General features: G+C 42.1%; 1 protein-coding gene across 8 annotated transcripts in view; it reads right to left on the bottom strand.

The window, feature by feature from the left end:
• CDK7 (cyclin dependent kinase 7) overlaps positions 1 to 20,184 on the bottom strand; it is a 31,924-nt gene extending 11,740 nt beyond the window's left edge. For 4 of the 8 annotated variants that reach the window (XR_005815247.1, XR_005815248.1, XR_005815246.1 and 1 more), the window contains exons 1-11: positions 19,924 to 20,181; positions 19,745 to 19,804; positions 18,543 to 18,576; positions 16,641 to 16,708; positions 10,681 to 10,749; positions 8,961 to 9,071; positions 7,681 to 7,799; positions 6,573 to 6,672; positions 4,571 to 4,657; positions 1,473 to 1,622; positions 222 to 369 (exon numbers count right to left, since the gene is read on the bottom strand). Coding sequence is in view for 5 of the 8 variants with exons in the window: in XM_040541068.1 (XP_040397002.1) it covers positions 222 to 369; positions 1,473 to 1,622; positions 4,571 to 4,657; positions 6,573 to 6,672; positions 7,681 to 7,799; positions 8,961 to 9,071; positions 10,681 to 10,749; positions 16,641 to 16,708; positions 18,543 to 18,576; positions 19,745 to 19,804; positions 19,924 to 19,983 (1,006 nt within the window). In the remaining 3 variants the exon portion in view is untranslated. Of the gene's footprint in view, positions 1 to 221; positions 370 to 1,472; positions 1,623 to 4,570; positions 4,658 to 6,572; positions 6,673 to 7,680; positions 7,800 to 8,960; positions 9,072 to 10,680; positions 10,750 to 16,640; positions 16,709 to 18,542; positions 18,577 to 19,744; positions 19,805 to 19,923 lie in introns of those variants that run through there. The other 4 variants (XM_040541067.1, XM_040541069.1, XM_040541071.1 and 1 more) reach the window with 4 other exon arrangements.
• Positions 20,185 to 20,295: the final 111 nt, after the last annotated feature.

Raw genomic sequence — 20,295 nt, 5'->3', positions numbered from 1 at the left:
AAAAAAGCTTTTACTTTTTGTACTAGTTCTGCTAGAACACAGAACTAAGCCATTCTCACCCTAAAGTGTTTATCCTAAAACATAAGTTGTCAGAGGGCTTCAGATGGTGCTGGTACCCAGATGTCCATTCAGAAAGTTTTTGTTCTGAAACACTGGAAGTATCACTTCCTCTCTGAGCTTGTAGCTCCTATTTTAAAACAGGTGAAACATTAAGATGTTACCTTGATCTATTCCTTCTGTTCTTTTCCTTTTTAAATTTAAAAGTGCATTTTGTTGCTCCTTTACAGCTTCTGCAGGACAGTTGGGTCTGGGTAGCTGATTTCCTGGAGTGGGTCCTGGTCGATTACTAAAATACTTCTGTTTCAATGCCTTAATAGTAATGGAAGAAAAATAACCAAATAATTAGTACATAGCATCAGAACTCCATAGATAGAGAAACTGTAATGAAATAAATCACTTGTAATTGCAACTTCAAAAACTACTTTGGCACCTTTGTACTGGAAGATGTCCTTGGTACAAATCAAGGTTTGGTGTTCTCAGTGATTACTGTGGTACTTTGATTTTATTAGACAAGAAATAATTGTGAACTGTTATTTTTAACTTGTGCTCAGACATCTAAACATCCAAACTCTACACTACACTGCAGGAAATTTTGTACGAACAAGAAGTTTCTATCTCCAAAGAGCTTACATTCTGAAAAACAGATGAGACATGAGAATAAAGAAGAAAGTGGAGAAAAAGAAGGATTAAAATAGTATGATCAGATTTAGGGTCTGAACACCTGTTTTTGCTAGCTTTAAGATAAGTCTTCTCCCACAATTTCTTTAACTGTGTTGCTTCTACAATGTAAACTGCAAGAAAAATGTAGTTTGAACAAGAAAAGAACAACACAAGTAGTCAGGGGGTAGTTCCATGTAGCAATATTACATACCCTATTTTAAATTTTTGGAGTTCCACAGCTTCCATAAACTGTGGTATATGGTCTTACCTAAGCTGTCTCTTAGGTAAACATTGTTCTTGCTTATGCCAGTAACATAGTATTCAGATCAGGATGCTGGTTAAAATCACCAGATTTCTAAATAAAGAGTCAAAAAAGTTTAAATAAAATTGAAGAGACTGGATGAATTAAGGATGAAAACCTTTTAAGAGCATGGAATGAGACATGCTACACCAAGATTTAAGTTGCAAACTTTAGGTAACTGAATTTAGAATGTCAAATACAATGATTGTAGACCACGACTCATACACCTTTATCTACGTTCACTTTATAATTGGGCATGGATATTATTAGTGAGAATTATTCATGCCTTTCAGAGTTCTCTGTATAAAACACTGGAAATATATTTCTAGCATTTCAAAGACAGAGCTATATGACATTTCATTTCAAACCTGGCTTACTAGCTTCAAAGCACATTTATCTGATATTAACAGTAGGTTAATGAACATTAGGACATAATGCAAGCGTACAATACCTGAGTAGCTGTAACCCTAGCACAAGGATTAAAAGCAAATAAGCCTTGCAGAAGACTGAGCAAATCATCACCAGCGGCACTGAAGATATGCTGAAGCGGCATTCCAGGGAAAGTCTTAAATGTGACATAATCTGGAAGACTTGTCATCTCCTACAAAGACAAGAATTGGATGTATATTTTCAACTTTGAAATAATTCAGCTTTTCATATAAATGGAACTTCAAAACTTCTGTCTTCAAAGCAGAAGCTAACTATTTTTCAAGACACTCCTAATACTTGGTCACTGAAATAAAAAAAGTAGGAATAGTTAATCATAAAAAAAGAGCAGTATCTAAGTAATTGGTACAGTTGTGTCACACTTTCCGTTTCCAAGCAATCTGTCCTTCCCTTGCTTCACTAGTGACCAGTACAAAAGGAAAAATTGCTAACAATGAAAGGAAGCATGAAGGAACTTTAGAGTGAGTGCAGACAAATGAAGTAAAACTAGCTTTGGCTTTTCTCTTGCAAATTCACATGGTAGAAAAGACAAGATTCACTAAAGAACCAACGTGCATTTTCTCCAATTTAGTAAAAGGCTGTCCTCAGAGTTTGCTGTTCATCACAAATGTTTTAAGCTACTTTTGAAATGCAAAAGTGTTAAAGTTTTACATGTGGAACCTAGGGAGGGAACAAGAAATATACCAAGCAGTTAAACAACAGATGAATGGCATACTTTTATCTCCCTTAGGTACAAAAATCAATCCCATTTTATTCAAATTCTATCATAAAAAAACTGTTATAGACAATTATCCAAATATCAATAAATAATTTAAATCTCTGAACACCACACTTTAAGTTTATCTAAGTAAAATAGAACACTATCACTGAAGTGAAAAATGTGTGTAATCAGTCTCAGTTCTAAAGGTTTCAATTCTCAGAATGTGTGGGTTTGCAAATTAATCTGGGAATATATCATCTCTGTTGTGCCATCAAATCTCCTATTCTGCTTCTCCCACCTGTATCAACTCTTCTCCCATGAATGCTGAAATGTCACTGCAAAAACCTTTGTACATTTCCTTTAGAACCTTAGCACAATATAATTGTGTGGGACAAGTACTGCTTTATATTTCTCCATATGGCTATAGCTCCATGTGGTGATTGTGCACCATTTACAAAAAGGAAAACCAGCACAAAGAGGGAACAGATGCAGGACGTGATTACTAGTTAACAAGTACAGAGGATGCTTCCACGACTTAATAAAACAGGACAGTCTGATCAGGGAATTTAGAACTCCCCAAGCCCTTTGGAAGAAACCATCACTGGAGAAACTATGTCCTGTTTTATGTTAGCCTGCCTTAAAACCATGGCTATGTGGGTCATTGTGCATTGTGACGATATGTTTGGCTCAGTATTAGTGAATGACTGCATTTACTGTCATCTTGATCTGAATAATTGTACTACTGATTTATATCTATTACTGTACTGTTACTCTCAGATAAATTGTTTATCCCTAAAGTTGTTGGTCTGGTGTCTGTCACCACATCCTAAACTTTTAGTTTGATTGAGTCACCTCTGGTCACAGTAGTGGGATATGGTACACAGCATCATGACCTGCCCTGGCACCGTAGTGGTTGCCTTAATTGAGTTTTTTGAAGCCTTGCCCTACCCATAGACACCAGATTGCCTGATTGAGGGAACCGCCTATTCTCTTTCCCTAGCTGCTTTGATTAGAGAAATGCAAAACAACAAGCATATGCCTATTCTTCGCTCATTGTTTCAGAAATACTTAGCATCATCTGAATAGAGACAATGCCTTTCGTCTCCCTACAAAAAGAATTAGGTCAAACCCGGTGGAGTACTCAGGCTGCAGTAGAAGATTAGACTTCCATTGTTGCCTGTGCTTAAAGTGTGCAGTCTAACATGGAGACATGATTGCATCGCATGGTCCCCCCTAGTGGCAGTATGTGCCCAGGGAAAGCTTGACCAGCAGCTTGAAGCTACATAGAAAAGGGACTTTCTGAAACAAAAATACAAAGAAATTTACATATTGAGTAAGACGAATGGCACAGAATTCTTAAAGCCCAAACCAAACTTAAGAATCCCAACATTTTTGGAAACCCAACATGATGCTAATGTAGGTATCACAAGCATCTCTACATGCTCTTCCACAAACACAGTACTTGCTTTATGTGGCTAGGTATATTACAAATACATTACTGTGGATTACTTAACCTGATTTGGAAATAAATTATGTGATGTGTGGAGGGGGATACCATGCAGATACAGAGGGAGGGGAGATACCATACAGATTTCAGAATCAGATACCCAGACCCTCACTTTATGATCTAGAATCTGACTACAGGTTCCAGCAGAAAATATAAACTATATTTCTGGGTGTAAGTAGCTTAGAGTGAAAGAGAAGTGCCCACAGGACCCCTGGCTATTTCATGGCCAATCCCACAGATTTGGATTGAGCACAGCTAGGTTGGTTATCATTCACGCTTTAGATGCAACCTGCATGGCAGATAAAGACCTACAGGGAAGCTGTCCCACTGAGACCCATTGGTACCCACTAGTTAAAAAGGGTCCACTCAGAGGCTGGATACTGATTTGTATTTATTACTGCACAGTTACTCTGAGATGAACTGTTTATCGTTAAACTGTCAGTACGGTTTCTCTTACTGCCTCCCAAACCTGTAACTTGGCCAGCCTAGCTTCAGCTCCAACTAATTGCCTTCAAAAGCAAGAACAATTTAAGTCTTTCAGGTTAAAGCAGATTAATTTAATCAAGCACCTCAAACACATTAAGCAACTGTCATTAATTTCACACCAATAGCCATGGGAAACTGCGGACCAAAAAAAGAAACCAAGAATTTCCATTAATGTTGCTTGATGCTAACAACATTGCTATATTAATTAAAAGTTTGCCAAGAGGAAAAAAACAAAAACTCGGCTGCTTGTCCTCTTTCATTTCAAATAAGGCCAGCACCTTCCTCAAAACCTACTCAACTAACTGGTATATCATTTAATTTAATTTCAAAAGCTAAAACAAAGTAAAAGTATAAGTAAAAAAGTGAAACAAGGAAAACTAATGTCAGTGTGTTAAACAAAAAGACTCACAGGCCACTGTTCTTCTGTCGGGGTGCCCAGTGTTTCAAATATCCTTGTCAGCTGGTCAAGATCAGAGTCTCCTGGCAAGAAAGGAACCTGGGAAGAATAAAACAAAATTACACAGAATTTCTCATTGAATTAGCTTCTGAACTTCAATTCTAGAAAGCAACTTTGAGTGCCTCCTCATAATTGTACATTCACAGCAAAACATCTTTGCCTACTAGCTGCCCACAGCAAAGTAGACCAAACATTTGAGGCTTTCTAATGATGTTCAAATAGATTTTGGAGGCTTCTTGCAATCCAGGCTTAGTATCACTGACTCAACAGCATAGAACTAAACATAAAATTAGACTACCACCACATTAATATAAAATCTTTCTTTTCCTGTGTTCTTTTCCTTTTATTTCACATCTGAGCTGAAAGCTTACAGTCTGTTGTTCAGTGATCTTTCCAGGATCTACTGTCTCAAGTTAGGCTTTGTATAGATTCAAAACATCAAAGTGAATTGTAACTGGACAACTAAAATAACAATTAGACTAACAGAAGTAAGATGACATTGAGGGTAGATGGTGACTCATATCCACTAGGACAGAAACAGCCTACCCACTGTCACGTATCGATTAAATTAGGCAAAAGACAGAAAAATGAGATATTTGTCCAGCTGGAATTGTAGTTTGTGCAGCAGGCACACAATGAAAGAGAAACAGGACTTCATGAACTAAGGCAGAATTAGGAAGAATTAGAGGCAATATTTAAATAATTAGGACAGAAAGAGCATAACGAATATCCCTGCTAGGAAGTGCATTCAGTTTTGGTGTCAAAGTCCATGGAACATCAAATGCTTTCACAAAGCTCCCTGAAGTGCATTGTCCCTCTATCTAGTTTACCCAAGAAGAGACAGACATTTAAAACTATAATGGTGATAAAACACCTAACCGTAAACGCATTTTCTGCTTTGTGAGAAATCAAATTACTCAATAGAATTCAACAATATATTTGCTTTCTGACTTTCCACAAGCTTACTCAACTTTACAGAATCTAATCCATGTTTATGTACACATTACTAGAGCTGTTTAGACAACAGCCACTATAAATTTCAGTTTCTGAACCAGCAACTAAATTGTATCAGCACACCTGTTTGTATGATAAATCAGACAAGGTAAAAGACATTCCAGGGTGTTTTCAGACAGATCAGTTCCCCAATCTGGTTCATGACATGGGCATGCAAACATTTAAAGAAAACAGCAGAAGCCACTTAATTGTGAAAGGTTAAGTTATAGTGCAGAGTATTTCATCCTTTCAGCTGTATCTGTACCCTTGCCTACCGCTTCCCACCTCATATTTTCAAGTCCTCTTGAAAGAGCTACGTAATAGATGGCTTAATTCCATAAAACATACTTAAGGATCATTACATCTGTACACCTTACTCAGGAGCGATTCATTAGAATACTGTCGGTCATCAGAACTTCTTCAGACTACTTCACTCCAATTTGTTAAGCAACCACAGCTGAGAATAACATCAGTACATCTCCTCATTACAAATAAACCCATAGTTAGTGTACTGGTGCTAATTATTCCCAGTTACTGGGGAACAATTTGTAAGGAATAGAGTGCGCGTGTATCTGTGCTGCCAGATTTCTAGAAAGATCACAAATGAAAACTGATGGAAGGTTGTATGAAAGGTAACATTCAGAGGACTGGAAGAGTTAACTACTCTCTACTCACCTTCCCCAAGGCAGGACTGTGACGGTTTGCTGCAATTTTTTGCTTAGCTGTTCTTAAAGATTTCCAGTGATTGTGACAGTTATGGAATCTCAGTCTATCTGAAAACTTCACTTTCCTTACAGTTAGCAAGCTTTTGGAAGAAGGGAGGGGAAAAGAGCTTAATTTCCTAGAAAGCAGCCTAACTTCCTTTTCCTGCTACTGTTACAGCAGAGAGGAAGCCCGCACCTAAAAGCTGTAGGGTAATACACTGAAGAGCAAATACAAACGCTTACAGTTGAAAACTTACCCTGAGGAGCAGCTCAGCTAAAATACAACCAACAGCCCACATATCAACACTGACACCATACATTCTAGCACCAAACAATAATTCTGGGGCTCGGTACCACCTGAAAAGAAAAAAAAGATTGTTTTAGGAAAAAAAAAAAAATCACCTGATTCTTCTGATGTCAAGTGCTGTATGCAGCAGTAATGCAAGAACTACAAAGAGGATTCTGCTCCTGACTGTGCATTTTTCAATCACTGAAGAACTACAAAGTCTTTTGTTTTAAAAAAAAAAGTGTTCGTCACCACAGGGACATGTATAACCATAGATCACCTACAGCTCAGCTGGTTCGGTTGACAAGCAACAGAACTGTAGACGTGCAAAGGAAAAAGTAGGCAGGTTTGCAAGTTACGAACCATAGTTTTCTTTAAATTTGATATTCATGAAGTGACACAGAGAGAATTCTTTCCAGCTTTTAGAAACACCTGCAGCAACAGACCTAAGGATAGGGATTAGTTCTGTACAAAATAAACCTTGGCAGTAGTTATTTAAAGCTGCAATGAAGATCTGGTACATACTGCATTTGAAACTACTGTATCAATTCCGCCTCTTCAGTGAATGAAGGTGTTAAAAAGGAACAATTTTGCCTGAATAGTTTTAGCATTGCAGCAGACAAAAGGAAATTTTTCGTATTTTGCAATCCTCCACTATTTAAGAGTACGTCTTAATTAAGCATGTCATAAATGACATCGGTAAACCCTTTGTCTCATGCTTTTGCATCATAAATAATTGACTAACTACAAAAAAGACTCTAGATCCCAAGAGTAGCAGCAAGTAACAATTGTCTTTCTCTGAAAACCAAGCTTATAGGTAAATGGGTATGATTTTCATGTGCTTCAAAAGAATGTCATACCATAGAACAATTGTCATCGATACAAATTCCAGAAGTTCTTGGAGACTTTGCCAAACAATGCTGTTTTGTGTTTTCTGTTTTAAGACTTTTGCCACTACAGCTATATAATGAGGTAGATACCAAACTCTAAACATGTTGATTTGACATGGTGTATTCCAGGAAGCAATACAAAACGGCTACACAATCAGTATCTAAGAAACAAAACAGAGAATGTCTTACCTTGTTACTACTTGGTGTGTATAAACTCTATTTGGGCTTCCAAAAGATTTTGCCAAGCCAAAGTCAGCCAATTTTAAAACCCCATTTTCATCTAATAACAGATTATTCGGCTTAAGATCCTGTCAGTTTAGAAAGCAAAGAATTAATCCTGTCATTTTTGATAAGAACAAATACATATTGAACCTCCCAGCAGGCGTGCAGAAACAGCATTCTAAAACTCAGTCTTTTGATTCTATTACAAGTTTACATAGTAATGAAAAACAAACAAAACAAAATCAGGTATTTCCTCATACATGAGAATCAAAACGAGCCAAACACTCCTATTTGAATATTACAATATTTAATCTCCAGAGCATGAAAAGATGATTAGTTTTGCAGGAATATTAGTTTTACTGCATTGTTGGCAAATTAATAATAAAGACCTAGCCAATTTTTCACACAACTGTAGAAATCAATGAATCTGGTACAGTTTAATACAGTAATGGTGTTGTGGGTTGGCCCCAGCCAGAAGCCAGGCAGCCCACACACCTATCAACACCGATATCCTTAGTGGGACAGGGGAGAGAAAAGGAAGAGTAAAAGCAAGCAAACTCATGGATTGATATAGAGGAAGTTTTACAGGTGCAGGGAAGGGTAGTGGTGGGGAGGAAAGCAAGGGACACAAAGGAAATCACTTATCTCCTCCCACAAGCAGGCCAATGCCCCGGCAGTCTCTAAGCAGCAGCCACCTTGGAAGCCGATATCCTCCTTCTTCCCCTGCCCGAGTTTTTATTGCCGAGCACGATCTTGTATTATATAGAACACCCCTCCGGCCAGCTTGGGCCAGCTGCCCCTGCTGTGTCTGCTCCCAGTTTCTGGCCTAGCCCCAGCCAATGTGCTGGACTAGGGGCAGAGTGGCAGAAACAGAAAGCCTCGACAATGTGCAAGCACTGCTTACCAAGAGCAGAAAAACCAGTGTGTTATCAACACCATCTTGGCCACAAATCCAAAATAGAACAGGTTGCTACAAAGAATATTAACTTCATCCCAGCCAGACCAAGTTCACAGTTCTAATTAAAGTCACACGTTACTTGAGATACTTTTATATATGCGTCTACCTGATAGCCATGTGTAACTCTTAGCATTTCTGGTGTTGCAATTGCCACTCCATAACAGCTAGCATGAAGTCTTACAGACTAAAAACCTATGAATTTCAAAACCATCTACATTCTTAGACTTAACCTCTATCAAATGTGACTTTCGTTACAGACATAAAGGTTGTCAATTTAGCGCATGCTTACCCTGTGTAGAATCCAGTGCTGATGTAAATATTCTAATCCTTGAAGTGTCATCAGCATGTATGCTTTGATGTGAGCCTGAGTCAACACAATACTACTATCCTTTATAATAACCTGTAAAGTGTTAAATTGATAGTAAAAGCTTATCATGCAAAGTTATCCTTCTCCAGTTCTTTTGCAAAACAGTTATTTCTATCCTATAAGACAAAGTTTGAATTGGCTGCCATGTATCCGCTACGGTTCTCATCCTTTCTCCAGGAAAACGTGTCTCTTCTGATTTAGAGACCAGAAATTTAAACAGGGAACCCAGACAGCCCGTACGAACTTTGCATAACCAACAAATAAGAAAATTAGGGGGAAACTTAAGTTTATCATTTTAGCTCTATTCCAGGTTGGTATCCTATCTTACAAGTCAAAGCTGTGCAAATAAAAATGTTAAATGTGCTAATCAACTTGAACAAATTATATTCCTACTTGTTGCTTCTTTGTCTGTGCAACTTAAGCATTTAACTTTTGTAAATGCATTTTCCTTTTCCCTTCTCAGGAAGACAAGGTACTATAGCCCCTATAACGTATTTTAACAAACCTACTCGACATTCAACGTTCTTTTATCTTTAACAGTTTAAGCATGACATTCACATACAGTTTTAATACTTTCTACATTACTCCCCTCAAATTGCTTATTAATATTACTTTGCAGTTCACAAGCAGCCTTTCCCAAGCTTTGTTTGAGATTTGCAAAATAGCTAAAATTATACAAAGAATTTCAAATGTGCATCACATTCCCAGACGCAACAGGCTGCAGACCCAAATGTTGGTCTCTGAGTGATACGACAATGCAAATAACTGCTCTGCATACCACACCACTAGGCATTACTGAGCATTTCATTCCCTGTACACTGTATCTTCTTCATTTCTAAATACTACATAGTTACTAAGTAAACAGAATGAATCCTGTACAAAGGGTACTCGTTACTGTAACTTCTATTAGCAAAAAAACTTGGGTCTCACATTCTTCTGGGTTTCAGCAAGGCTGTCAATGTTTCAACGTTTTAGATGCTAGCTCCAGTGTTTAATGGCATATGTGTAATGGGTTAGCTTAACAAATACATTAACTTCTGTCCAGACTATGGACAGATACATAGATCTGACATGACTGCCACCTACAACAGTCTTCCAAAACCAGCAATCTGCATCAAAATATATGATACAAAGACTTCAAAGACAAACTAATTTAAGATCTTGGAGAATGAAACACCTGCGAGATTCAGACTCACAAGTACGCAGCACTGTTATGTTTAAAAGAAGGGTGCAGAAGTGTGACTTTTAGCATCAGATCATCACTTGGTATACTTTGCTTACTTGGTATACCATGCTTACTTGTACACATTTTGTGCTATTGTGCTTGACAATTGCATTCTGAAAGCCTGGCCTGTGACCAGAGGTTTCATGCTCTGACTGAAGACCCAGAAAACTAACATAGTAAACATAATTTGTTTCTTGAAGATTATTCTGACAAAAAGTATTTAGAACTAAAGGCATTTTGAGAACAGACAAGAACTGTCCAACTGTTCAAGCTTTTCAGAGGCATAATCTTAATCAAGGTATGTAATGAAATGTCATCTTTCTAGAAATCAGTTAATAATAAATAATATATAAATAAATAAATAAAGCTGTTAAGTACTTTTTCCAAAAGCATTTGAAGATACTGAAATAATCTTACCTCTAGATCTGTTTCCATAAAATCAAACACCAAACTAATATTGGATTTGTGGCCAAATGCATCTAGAAGCTGTAAAACAAAATATATTATGATGAATTATACTCTCCTACTTCCAGTTTTCTGAAATTCTACACTATTTTAGTCTGCCTGTGGATTTTCAGGTTGCTGTCGGGGCTGGGGCAGAAAGCAGAGAGCAACTATTGCAAAGACCCGATAATCAGTGAGCAGTATAGCTCAGACACCCGTTTTTTCTCAGCTCTGATTTTCTTTAACATAACCCTTAAGAAATTGCATTGCTTCAGTTCTTCAACATGCAATACAAAACTTCTTACTCAGTTTAGCTTTTTAACTCAGTTGCCAAAGAAGTCCCCGTTAAGCGTGGTAACGTTCTACACAACTGCTTCTCCTTTCTGAAGTTAGAAATTTTAAGAATAGGGTTAACTTCACCATGTTGACTACAACAGATACCCTAACGCACACCTCTCCCCATGCTTAGCTCTTCTACAAAACTCCTGCCCTCTCCTTGAATGAATTCAGGAATGATCACAAATTTGTCAATTTCCTTTTAGAACTGCTTCGACAACACCTGTGGTAACAAATTTGAGAGATTCACTATGTGCTGTGTAACTTAATGTAGTTCTAATATAGTTCTCCCTCCCACCCCCCGAAACATAATGTAAACACATCTCCTATTTCTAGTATTGTTTTTTTTTTTCCCCATATCAGTTCTGCACGCACTTTACCTACTACCTCAGTTTTGTAGACTTCCCAACACCCATGAGGAATCCCCAACTTTTTCATAAAGGAGGTGCTCCATCCCTTTGCCATTTTAGTTGTCCTTCTCTACATATTCTCTATTCTTGATAGCTAGAGCAACTGCTTTGAAAGTAGAATCATGGAATATCCCGAGTTGGAAGGGACCCATAAGGATCATCAAGTCCAACTCCTGGCACCGCACAGGTCTACCCAAAAGTTTAGACCATGTGACTAAGTGCACAGTCCAATCTCTTCTTAAATTCAGACAGGCTTGGTGCAGTGACTACTTCACTGGGGAGCCTGTTCCAGTGTGTGACCCCCCTCTCGGTGAAGAACCTCTTCCTGATGTCCAGCCCAACCTTCCCCTGCCGCAGCTTGACACCGTTCCTGCAGGTCCTATCACTGATGACTAACGAGAATAGGTTGGCACCTGCCCCTTCACTCCCCCTCATGAGGAAGCTGTAGGCTGCAATGAGGCTTCCCCTCAGCCTCCTCTTTTCCAGGCTGAACAGGCCCAGTGACCTCAGCCGCTCCTCATACGTCTTCCCCTCTAGGTCCTTCACCATCTTTGTAGCCCTCCTCTGGACACGCTCCAACAGTTTCACATCCTTCTTGTACTGTGGTGCCCAGAACTGCACACAGTACTCGAGGTGAGGCCGCACCAGCGCAGAGTAGAGCGGGACAATCCCTTCCCTCGACCGACTAGCAATGCCGTGCTTGATGCACCCCAGGATACGGTTGGCCCTCCTTGCTGCCAGGGCACACTGCTGGCTCATATTCAACTTGCTGTCAACCACAACCCCCAGATCCCTCTCTGATGGGCTGCTCTCCTGTCCCAGGTGCAGGACCCGGCACTTGCTTTTGTTAAACTTCATGTGGTTGGTGATCGCCCAGCTCTCCAATCTGTCCAGATCCCTCTGCAAGGCCTTTCCACCCTCATCCGAGTCCACAACTCCTCCAAGTTTGGTGTTTTCGGCAGATTTGCTCAGAACACCTTCTAGTCCTACATCCAAATCATTTATAAAAACATTGAAGAGGACTGGCCCTAAAATGGAGCCTCGAGGGACCCCACTAGTGACTATCCACCAGCCAGATGTGGCCCCATTTACCACAAGCCTTTGAGCCCTGCCCGTCAGCCAATTGCTCACCCATCGTATGATGCTTTTGTTTAGCTGTATGCTGGACATTTTGTCCAGTAGGATCCTATGGGAAACCGTGTCAAAAGCTTTGCTGAAGTCCAAAAAGATCACATCAGCTGGTTTCCCTTGATTGACTAGATGGGTGATCTTATCATAAAAGGAAATAAATTTTGTTAGGCAGGACCTACCCCTCATGAACCCATGTTGGCTGGGACCAATGACTGCATTGTCCCCCAGGTGCGCTTCAATAACTTCAAGGATCATCCTCTCCATAATTTTACCAGGCACTGACGTGAGACTGACAGGCCTGTAATTGCTAGGGTCTTCTTTCTTACCCTTCTTGAAAATTGGCACAACACTTGCCAGCTTCCAGTCCAATGGGACCTCTCCAGATTCCCAAGATCACCAAAAAACAATTGAGAGAGGTCCCGCGATGACATCAGCCAGCTCTTTAAGCACCCTGGGATGAATCCCATCCGGACCCATGGACTTGTGTGGATCCAGGTGGAGCAGCAAATCCCGCACACATTCAGGGTCAGTTGGGAGTTTGTCATTCCCACTGTCATGATCCTCCAGCTCAGGGTGCCCTGGGTCCTGAAGCCCATCATCAGTGTTGAAGACAGAGGCGAAGAAGGCGTTAAATGTCTCTGCTTTGCCTATGTCATTGTCTGTGAGGAGACCCTCCCCATCTAGTAGCGGACCTGCGTCTTCTTTGGTCCTCCTTTTTCTGTTCACATATCTAAAAAACCCTTTTTTATTGTCTCCCAAAGACATGGCCAGCTTCAACTCTAGTTGGGCTTTAAGCCACACAAATTTTCTCCCTACAAACATTAACAGCATCCCTGTACTCCTTCCTCGTTGCCTGACCCTCCTTCCAGCAGCCGTACACTTTCTTTTTTCACCTAAGCTCCAGTAGAAGATCCCTGGTCAGCCAGGCCGGCCTTCTGCCCCGCCTGCCTGACTTCTGATATTTTGGAATCCCCTGATCTTGTGCTTTTAGGAGGCAGCGCTTAAAGATTGACCAGCACTGATGGACACCAATGCCTCCAAAAGCAGTTTCCCAGGGGACCTTGCTGACTAGTTCCCTGAGCAGCCTGAAGTCTGCTTTCCCCATATCCAGGGCTGAAGTTTTGTTGACAGTTTTCCTTCTGTCACCATAAATTCTAAACTCAACCACTTCATGGTCACTATGACCGAGACGGCCGCCAATTGCCACGTCCCCCACAAGACCCTCTCTGTTCTCCAGCAACAGATCTAGGAGGGCACCTTTCCTAGTTGGCTCCCTTAGCACCTGCACCAAGAAGTTATCATCTAGGTGCTTTATGAACCTCCTGAACTTGCTCGTGTCAGCCATGTGGTGATCCCAGTTGACGTCTGGCAAGTTGAAATCCCCCATTAGGACAAGGGGAGTTGATCTCGAGGCATCTCTTAGTTCTGCAAAGAATAATTCATTGGCGTTGCCGTCCTGGCCAGGTGGTCTGTAATAGATTCCCACAATGACATCCCCTTAATTTGTTCATCCCTTAATCCTTACCCAGAGGCTCTCAACTTCACCATCGCCAGCCTGAAGTTCCACACAGCCCAGCCCATGCTTCACATACATCACCACCCCGCCACCTCGCCTACCCTGCCTGTCCCTCCTGAAGAGCCTGTAACCACCTATTGCAACACACCAGCCACAGGACTCATCCCACCAGGTTTTGCTTATGCCAATGATGTCGTAGCTGTGGAACTGGGCCAAGACTTCTTGCTCATCCATTTTATTCCTCATACTGCATGTGTTTGTGTAGAAGCACTTCAAATGCGCCTCCCTACACGCAGCACCTTGTGGAGCCGACCGAAGGGCCTCACTAGCACACCGTCCCTCTGATTCTAGCGTGCCATCCCTTAGCTCATCACCGACGTGCCTGGTTTTATCCCTTTCCCCCTTCGACTCTAGTTTAAAGCCCTATCTATCAGCCCTGCCAACTCCTGAGCAAAAATCCTCACCCCTCTCTGAGAGAGGCGCATCCCATCTTGTGCCAGCAGGCCCAGTGTCACGTAGACCTTCCCATGATTGAAAATCCCGAAATTCTGCTGGTTGCACCAGTCCTGAAGCCATGTGTTAATGTGATGAGTCTGCTTGTCAGCATCGATCCCCCCTATTGGAAGGACAGAGGCAAACACAACCTGTGCCCCTGATCCTTTAAGTAGTCGTCCCAAAGCCCTAAAGTCCTTTTTGATAGCTCTCGGACTTCTCGTTGCTACCTCGTCATTACCAGCCTGAAAGACCAGTAGCGGGTAGTAGTCGGTGGGCCGTACCAGGCACTTGACTTTCTTAGCAAAGTCTCTCACCCGAGCCCCAGGGAGGCAACAGACTTCCCCGTGGGTTGGGTCCGGTCGGCATATTGGGCCCTCTGTCCCTTTCAAAAGGGAGTCCCCCATGACAATAACCCTTCTTTCTTTTTTGACAGTTGATGTAGCAATGGTGGGGGGGTAGGTTGTCTTGCCTTAGGCACCCTCTCCAACTGGGATGGGCTTTCGTCTACTTTGTTGTTCTGACTGTCGTGTTCTAGACCCCTCATATCTGTTATATAAGGGTAAATGGGAAGGTGAGGTGGGCAGGGACAGGGCTCGCCTACCACCCCAAACAGGAACCTGCCTCCATTTCCCCCCTTGGCCTAGGTTTCCTCCTGCTGCCTGGAGGGATGAGGGAACTTTTGTCTTCTGCATAGCGGGAGACATTTGTGCTATGGCAGGCTCCTGAGTCTGTCTCAGAGAGGGCAGAGTACACCTCCACCACTTGATTTCCCTCTCTGACTCCCTGATGCTCCTGAGCCTGCTCACCTCCTCCCGAAGCTCCGCTACCTGGCTGAGCGGCTCTTCAACCTGGGCACACCTCCCACAGGCATACCCCTCGCCGCTGCTGTCGGATACCGACAGAAGACTCGGGCACACCCGGCAGCCCAAGACCTGGATGGCTGCGTGTTTCCCCGAGCCCTCCGTCTGAGTAGCCACATCGGTGACTGCAGCTGGAGAGGCCGCAAGAGACGCGGAGGCCATGGTTTTCTGCCTGGTCGATACCACGGCCAGGTTCCTCGCAGGCAGGTTACAAGTACCGAAGGGAAAGACCGCTGCAAAAGAGCGGCGAGGGGGCCCCCCCCCGCGCTCGCCCTGCCTGCGCGCACTGCCGCGCCGCGCCCTGCTTGCCCGTCCTCCTGGTCGCCCATGCTCCCTAGGGGCTGCTTTTGAACGGCCGGGGAGGGGGCGCTGCTGGCTCCGCCTACGCCTCGTCAGCCTCCCTGGCGAGGGCTGCCGGCTCCTGGCGGCTCCCTCCAGTGGCCTCGATGCCGGAAGAAAAGCCCTGCCCGACTCGATCCCCCGCTCCGCTGCAGAACGCGCCTGCCCCGCAGCCGATCGCCTCGGCAAGTGGCCAAGCAATTTCACAGTCCAGAGGAGTACTATATCTCCAGCCTGAAATGTTAAATAAACTATCTGGAAAATTAATATCTGCTCTAATACTTATGGCATAGCTTCAGATGATCTACGTTAACTAATTTTGAAGCATCTTCAGCTCCAGCTAAATATCTGGAGCTGAAAGTCAATATAAATAAAACTGAAAAGATGCAGGCATTATTCCTGCCAACAAAAGTTTTAAATATCAGCACTAAAACCTAGTAAGCCCCGTGAGTCCCACTGTACAACTGCTCACTAAGCTTGCTTTTGGCTGTCACTGGTTTCACCTGAAGCTACCAAATTCAGATAAATTCAATATTGCATTTGTACACATATCTATCACGGAGATAGAAAGTCAGCTGATTAAAGTTTCCACAAGTCTTCCCACCTTTAATTTCCACAAAACCCAGGAGGTATTTCGTGGAAACAGCAACAGGAGTTCAAAATAAAAGACTTTGTTATTGAAATAAGTGTTTTGCCATAACAACTGTTTGACTGCTCATTTTAGGTGACAAACAGCTACAGTAAAATTAAGTAGCATTTCCATGACCCAAATAATTCTGAATTTGTTTGAAACTGTACCAACAGTATTTGGGGACCAATTCTAGAAGTAGCATTCATTTTACTTACACCAATAATATTTGTATGGCTTAGCTCCTGTAACAACTTTATCTCCCTGAGGGCTGTCCTGTTGATTCCTACATTGACAAAAAAAAAGATGAGAGAACAAAATTAAAAACTTTATTTTAAGCTTCAAAGAAACCTCTCACTCTGCTACTCACTGATGATTTACTATTACAATCTACTTCCTCACCACTCATCTACTTGTTAAATGCCAAGTACATCGCTATAGATACATTGATTGCCGAAGCCTAAATAAAGGTGGATGTATACCTTTTTTCATAGCAAATATATCATGACAATCAGAAGATTTAGATTATCATGTTCTTGAACAAGCCTAGAAAAAAAATCATCTTTTTCAGATTATACCAAGCTTTGGTTTTGTTTTAAAACAAAAGTTACTTCTTGCAAATATTAGTTCTTCAATGTGTCATTTCCAGAGGGAGGCACAATGACAAACCTCATGAATCTCTTCTTTCTGAATCATAGAATCAAAGTAACATTATTTAGAAAGGCGGGAAGTGCACGCTTTTCTATACTTGTATTGTATTGACAAAAACAGTAGAGTGGCCAAAGCCTGCCCACCTGAATGTAAATCTTAGAGAAATTTTATACAGAAATCCTGGGGCGTGCACTTTGGCAGTCACACAAGCTGCACCACATCAGACCCCGATTCCTGGGTCTTCCTTCAAATAATGCTGGTATGTACGGCTCACACAACTGGCTAGCAAGCACACATTCCAGCAGCATGTTGTGGAAGAAGAAGAGTTTCAGCTGTACATGAGCTAAAGAAGAATGTTCTCCCAAAACTTGTGATCTCATTCAACATATAGTATTCTAGCAAAGCGATGGATTAGCCTATGCTCCTGCTTTGCCTGCTTTAATTCCAATTTTAGACAGGCATCTGAAAGCAGATTTTGCCTGCTGAAACCTGCTGTAGCGCAACTCTTGGATTCAGAAAAACGTATTCCAGGATGTTACCAGGTAGCACAAGGAAACCAGACATGATTACTATTTTTTTGAACTATAGGTTTAGGCCAAAGGTAATGACTGTCCTTGAAGGACACTAGTCCAGTGAAGACCAGGTGAATCATGACTCTGTGGCAGCCTGCACAACTGGCAGACTCTGGAATGTCTGAAAATTCATCCTTAGAATGAAATTGGAGAGTTGAGAGTAAAAACTCATCACAAGAAGTTGGTAACCTGATGTAGGATCCCTGAAGGATGGCAACCTATACACATACTACTGCATTTTTGGGCACCACACGGTTAAGTAAGAGACAACCACGATTACTGGATTTTACCTGCAATACCCATGCCTAAAGACACGTGGCTGGTCAGAAAATACGATCAAAAGACACTGCTGCATGGACCTATTTCTCAACACAAAACAACAAAACCTACCCATACAGAGACAAGATTTTTAAGATCTTGTTTTTACTAACTTTTGTTCGAGCATAAATCACAAAAACAGCACAAAGCAAACATCTGACAACAGAGGTAAGCACTCTCACCTGTCTTACATATTTAAGGCACAGAGACACATCAAAACAAGAAGGTATTCTAAACTCAGTGCTGTAAATATTATTATTCTACATTATATTCATGTTTGTATTCCACTTAAACTGAGAGGCTAACAGGTTATATATACACAGTCAGCCATGGTAGATGTTATACATAGTTACAGAGAGTGTGCAGATATTTCTATTACTTTTTTCTGTCTCTCCAGGTTAGGAAGATTTATTTTTTTTATACACGATCTCAATTAATTAAACAACCTCAATTAAGCCTTACACTGAAGGAGTAAAGCTCGTTTTTCCTCAGCCAAGCTACAGTGTGAAAAATTAACCCACCACTTTGCAGAAACAAAGACAACAAAGCCATGCAACATGAACTTGTTTTAAAACTTACCATCTTTAGCTTCTGATCTATTCCCAAGTTTAATCTGAAAACAAATGTTTTGTATTATATAAGGTTAAGCCATCTGCGCCAACAGTTAGGGTACGTTCTTCAGTGTTGTTATTACTCTAAAACAGAATGAGTTTTAGTACCAGAAAGTGCTTTACCAGGCAGGCAATTTTTTCTTAAGAAAAAAGTTGATTCCACAGCATTAGCTTTTATGAAAGTTGAGAAATATTCATGATGGCTGAAAACAGACACGTTACAAACTGGCAGCACAGAATGCTTTGTACTGAAAAAGCTTTATCATACCAGTAGCAAGCCTCTCCCCTGGGAGAAGCGAGGCCAAGGAACTGTCAGTGTTCTCAGAAGGCCTTAAACCCTGCCCAAGTACACAGAGAACACTAATTTTACTAGAATCATTCTGTCTTGAGCATTTGCTGAATGAACTTTCAAGTACTGTTATTTCCAGACGATACAAATAAGAAAAGGGTACAACACAAGCAAGCAGGAACACTTTCTGCAACAGCTGCTACTATTAGCAACCCTGCAAAAACAATGTTGTAAGGCTAAAAAGGACTAGTGTATAAAACATAATTACTTGTTATTGATATAGTTCGACTCGCCTAAGTAAACCTGGGCTCTTATCTAAACACAGCACCATAACATACAGTTTTCATCCCTCACAAAGCACTGCTAATCACCTCTTTCCAATACAAAAACTTCCCGTAATCTCTTCAGATAGCGCTAAATGAAACGCTTTATGACAACACCAGCATTTTCAACGTTTGTATTTGTACAGCTAAGCTGCAGATATGAGAACACTTTTGCCAGTTTCTGCCAAAAAACTGCCATCTAAAGTTAACCAAGAATAACATTCTTGGACCAAAGGAAATAACGAACGGCAGGCAGAAAAATTTAAGTAGCAAGCTTTTATGGGGGGCTAACAAAGCCTTAAATTCAGAAAGTCTGCTTTATTTGGTTTTAATGTGTAACAAATAATTTCAAGCTGCAGGCTGGGTAACCCTTCAGAAACTCAGGTCTAGTAGGACTGAAGGTAGCCTTTCTTCTTAGAAAAACGACGTATTAGAGGCAGCTGAAGCGGGGTATTTACAAATAAAAAAAGAGTGCTCCACTGTCCATTAAGGGTCCGAAAAATAAAGAACTAAAATAAGATAGCCATGGCGCGGGCGGGGAGGCATGTCGACACCCACCTTTTTGATAGCCACTATCCGGTTGGTGTTCTTATCCCTTGCTTTGTACACGGTGGCGAACTGCGGGGAGAGAAAAGAAAAAGGGCGAGACACGCGTGACGGCCGGGCCGGGCCGGGGCCGGAGCCGGAGCCGGATCCGGATCCGGGGCCGGGGCCTGGACCGGGGCCGGGCCGCTCACCTGCCCCTCCCCAAGGAAATCGAGCTTCTCGTAGCGCTTGGCCCGTGCCCGCGCATCCATGGCTGCCACCAGAGAGACGCGAAGGAAGCGGAAAATCCGTGATGGCGGCGGCCGAACGGCGGCCGCGGGCCTTTAACACCGCCACGCTTCCGGCCCGCCGCCGCCGCCGCGAGCCGCCCCTGGCAACCGCAGGGTGCCGAGGCCCCAGCTTCGCCGCCTCGTGTCACCGGCCGCGCCTGCGCCGTGAGGGGACACCAACCGTCCCCGCCCCCTCAACCGTCCCCGCCCCCTCCAACCGTCCCCGCCCCCTCCAACCGTTCCCGCCCCCTCCAACCGTCCCCGCACCCCTCAACCGTCCCCGCTCCCGCCCCG

This window comes from Cygnus olor, chromosome Z, assembly GCF_009769625.2.
Source record: "Cygnus olor isolate bCygOlo1 chromosome Z, bCygOlo1.pri.v2, whole genome shotgun sequence".
NCBI lineage: Eukaryota > Metazoa > Chordata > Aves > Anseriformes > Anatidae > Cygnus > Cygnus olor.
This window is presented reverse-complemented; position numbering and strand designations above follow the sequence as displayed.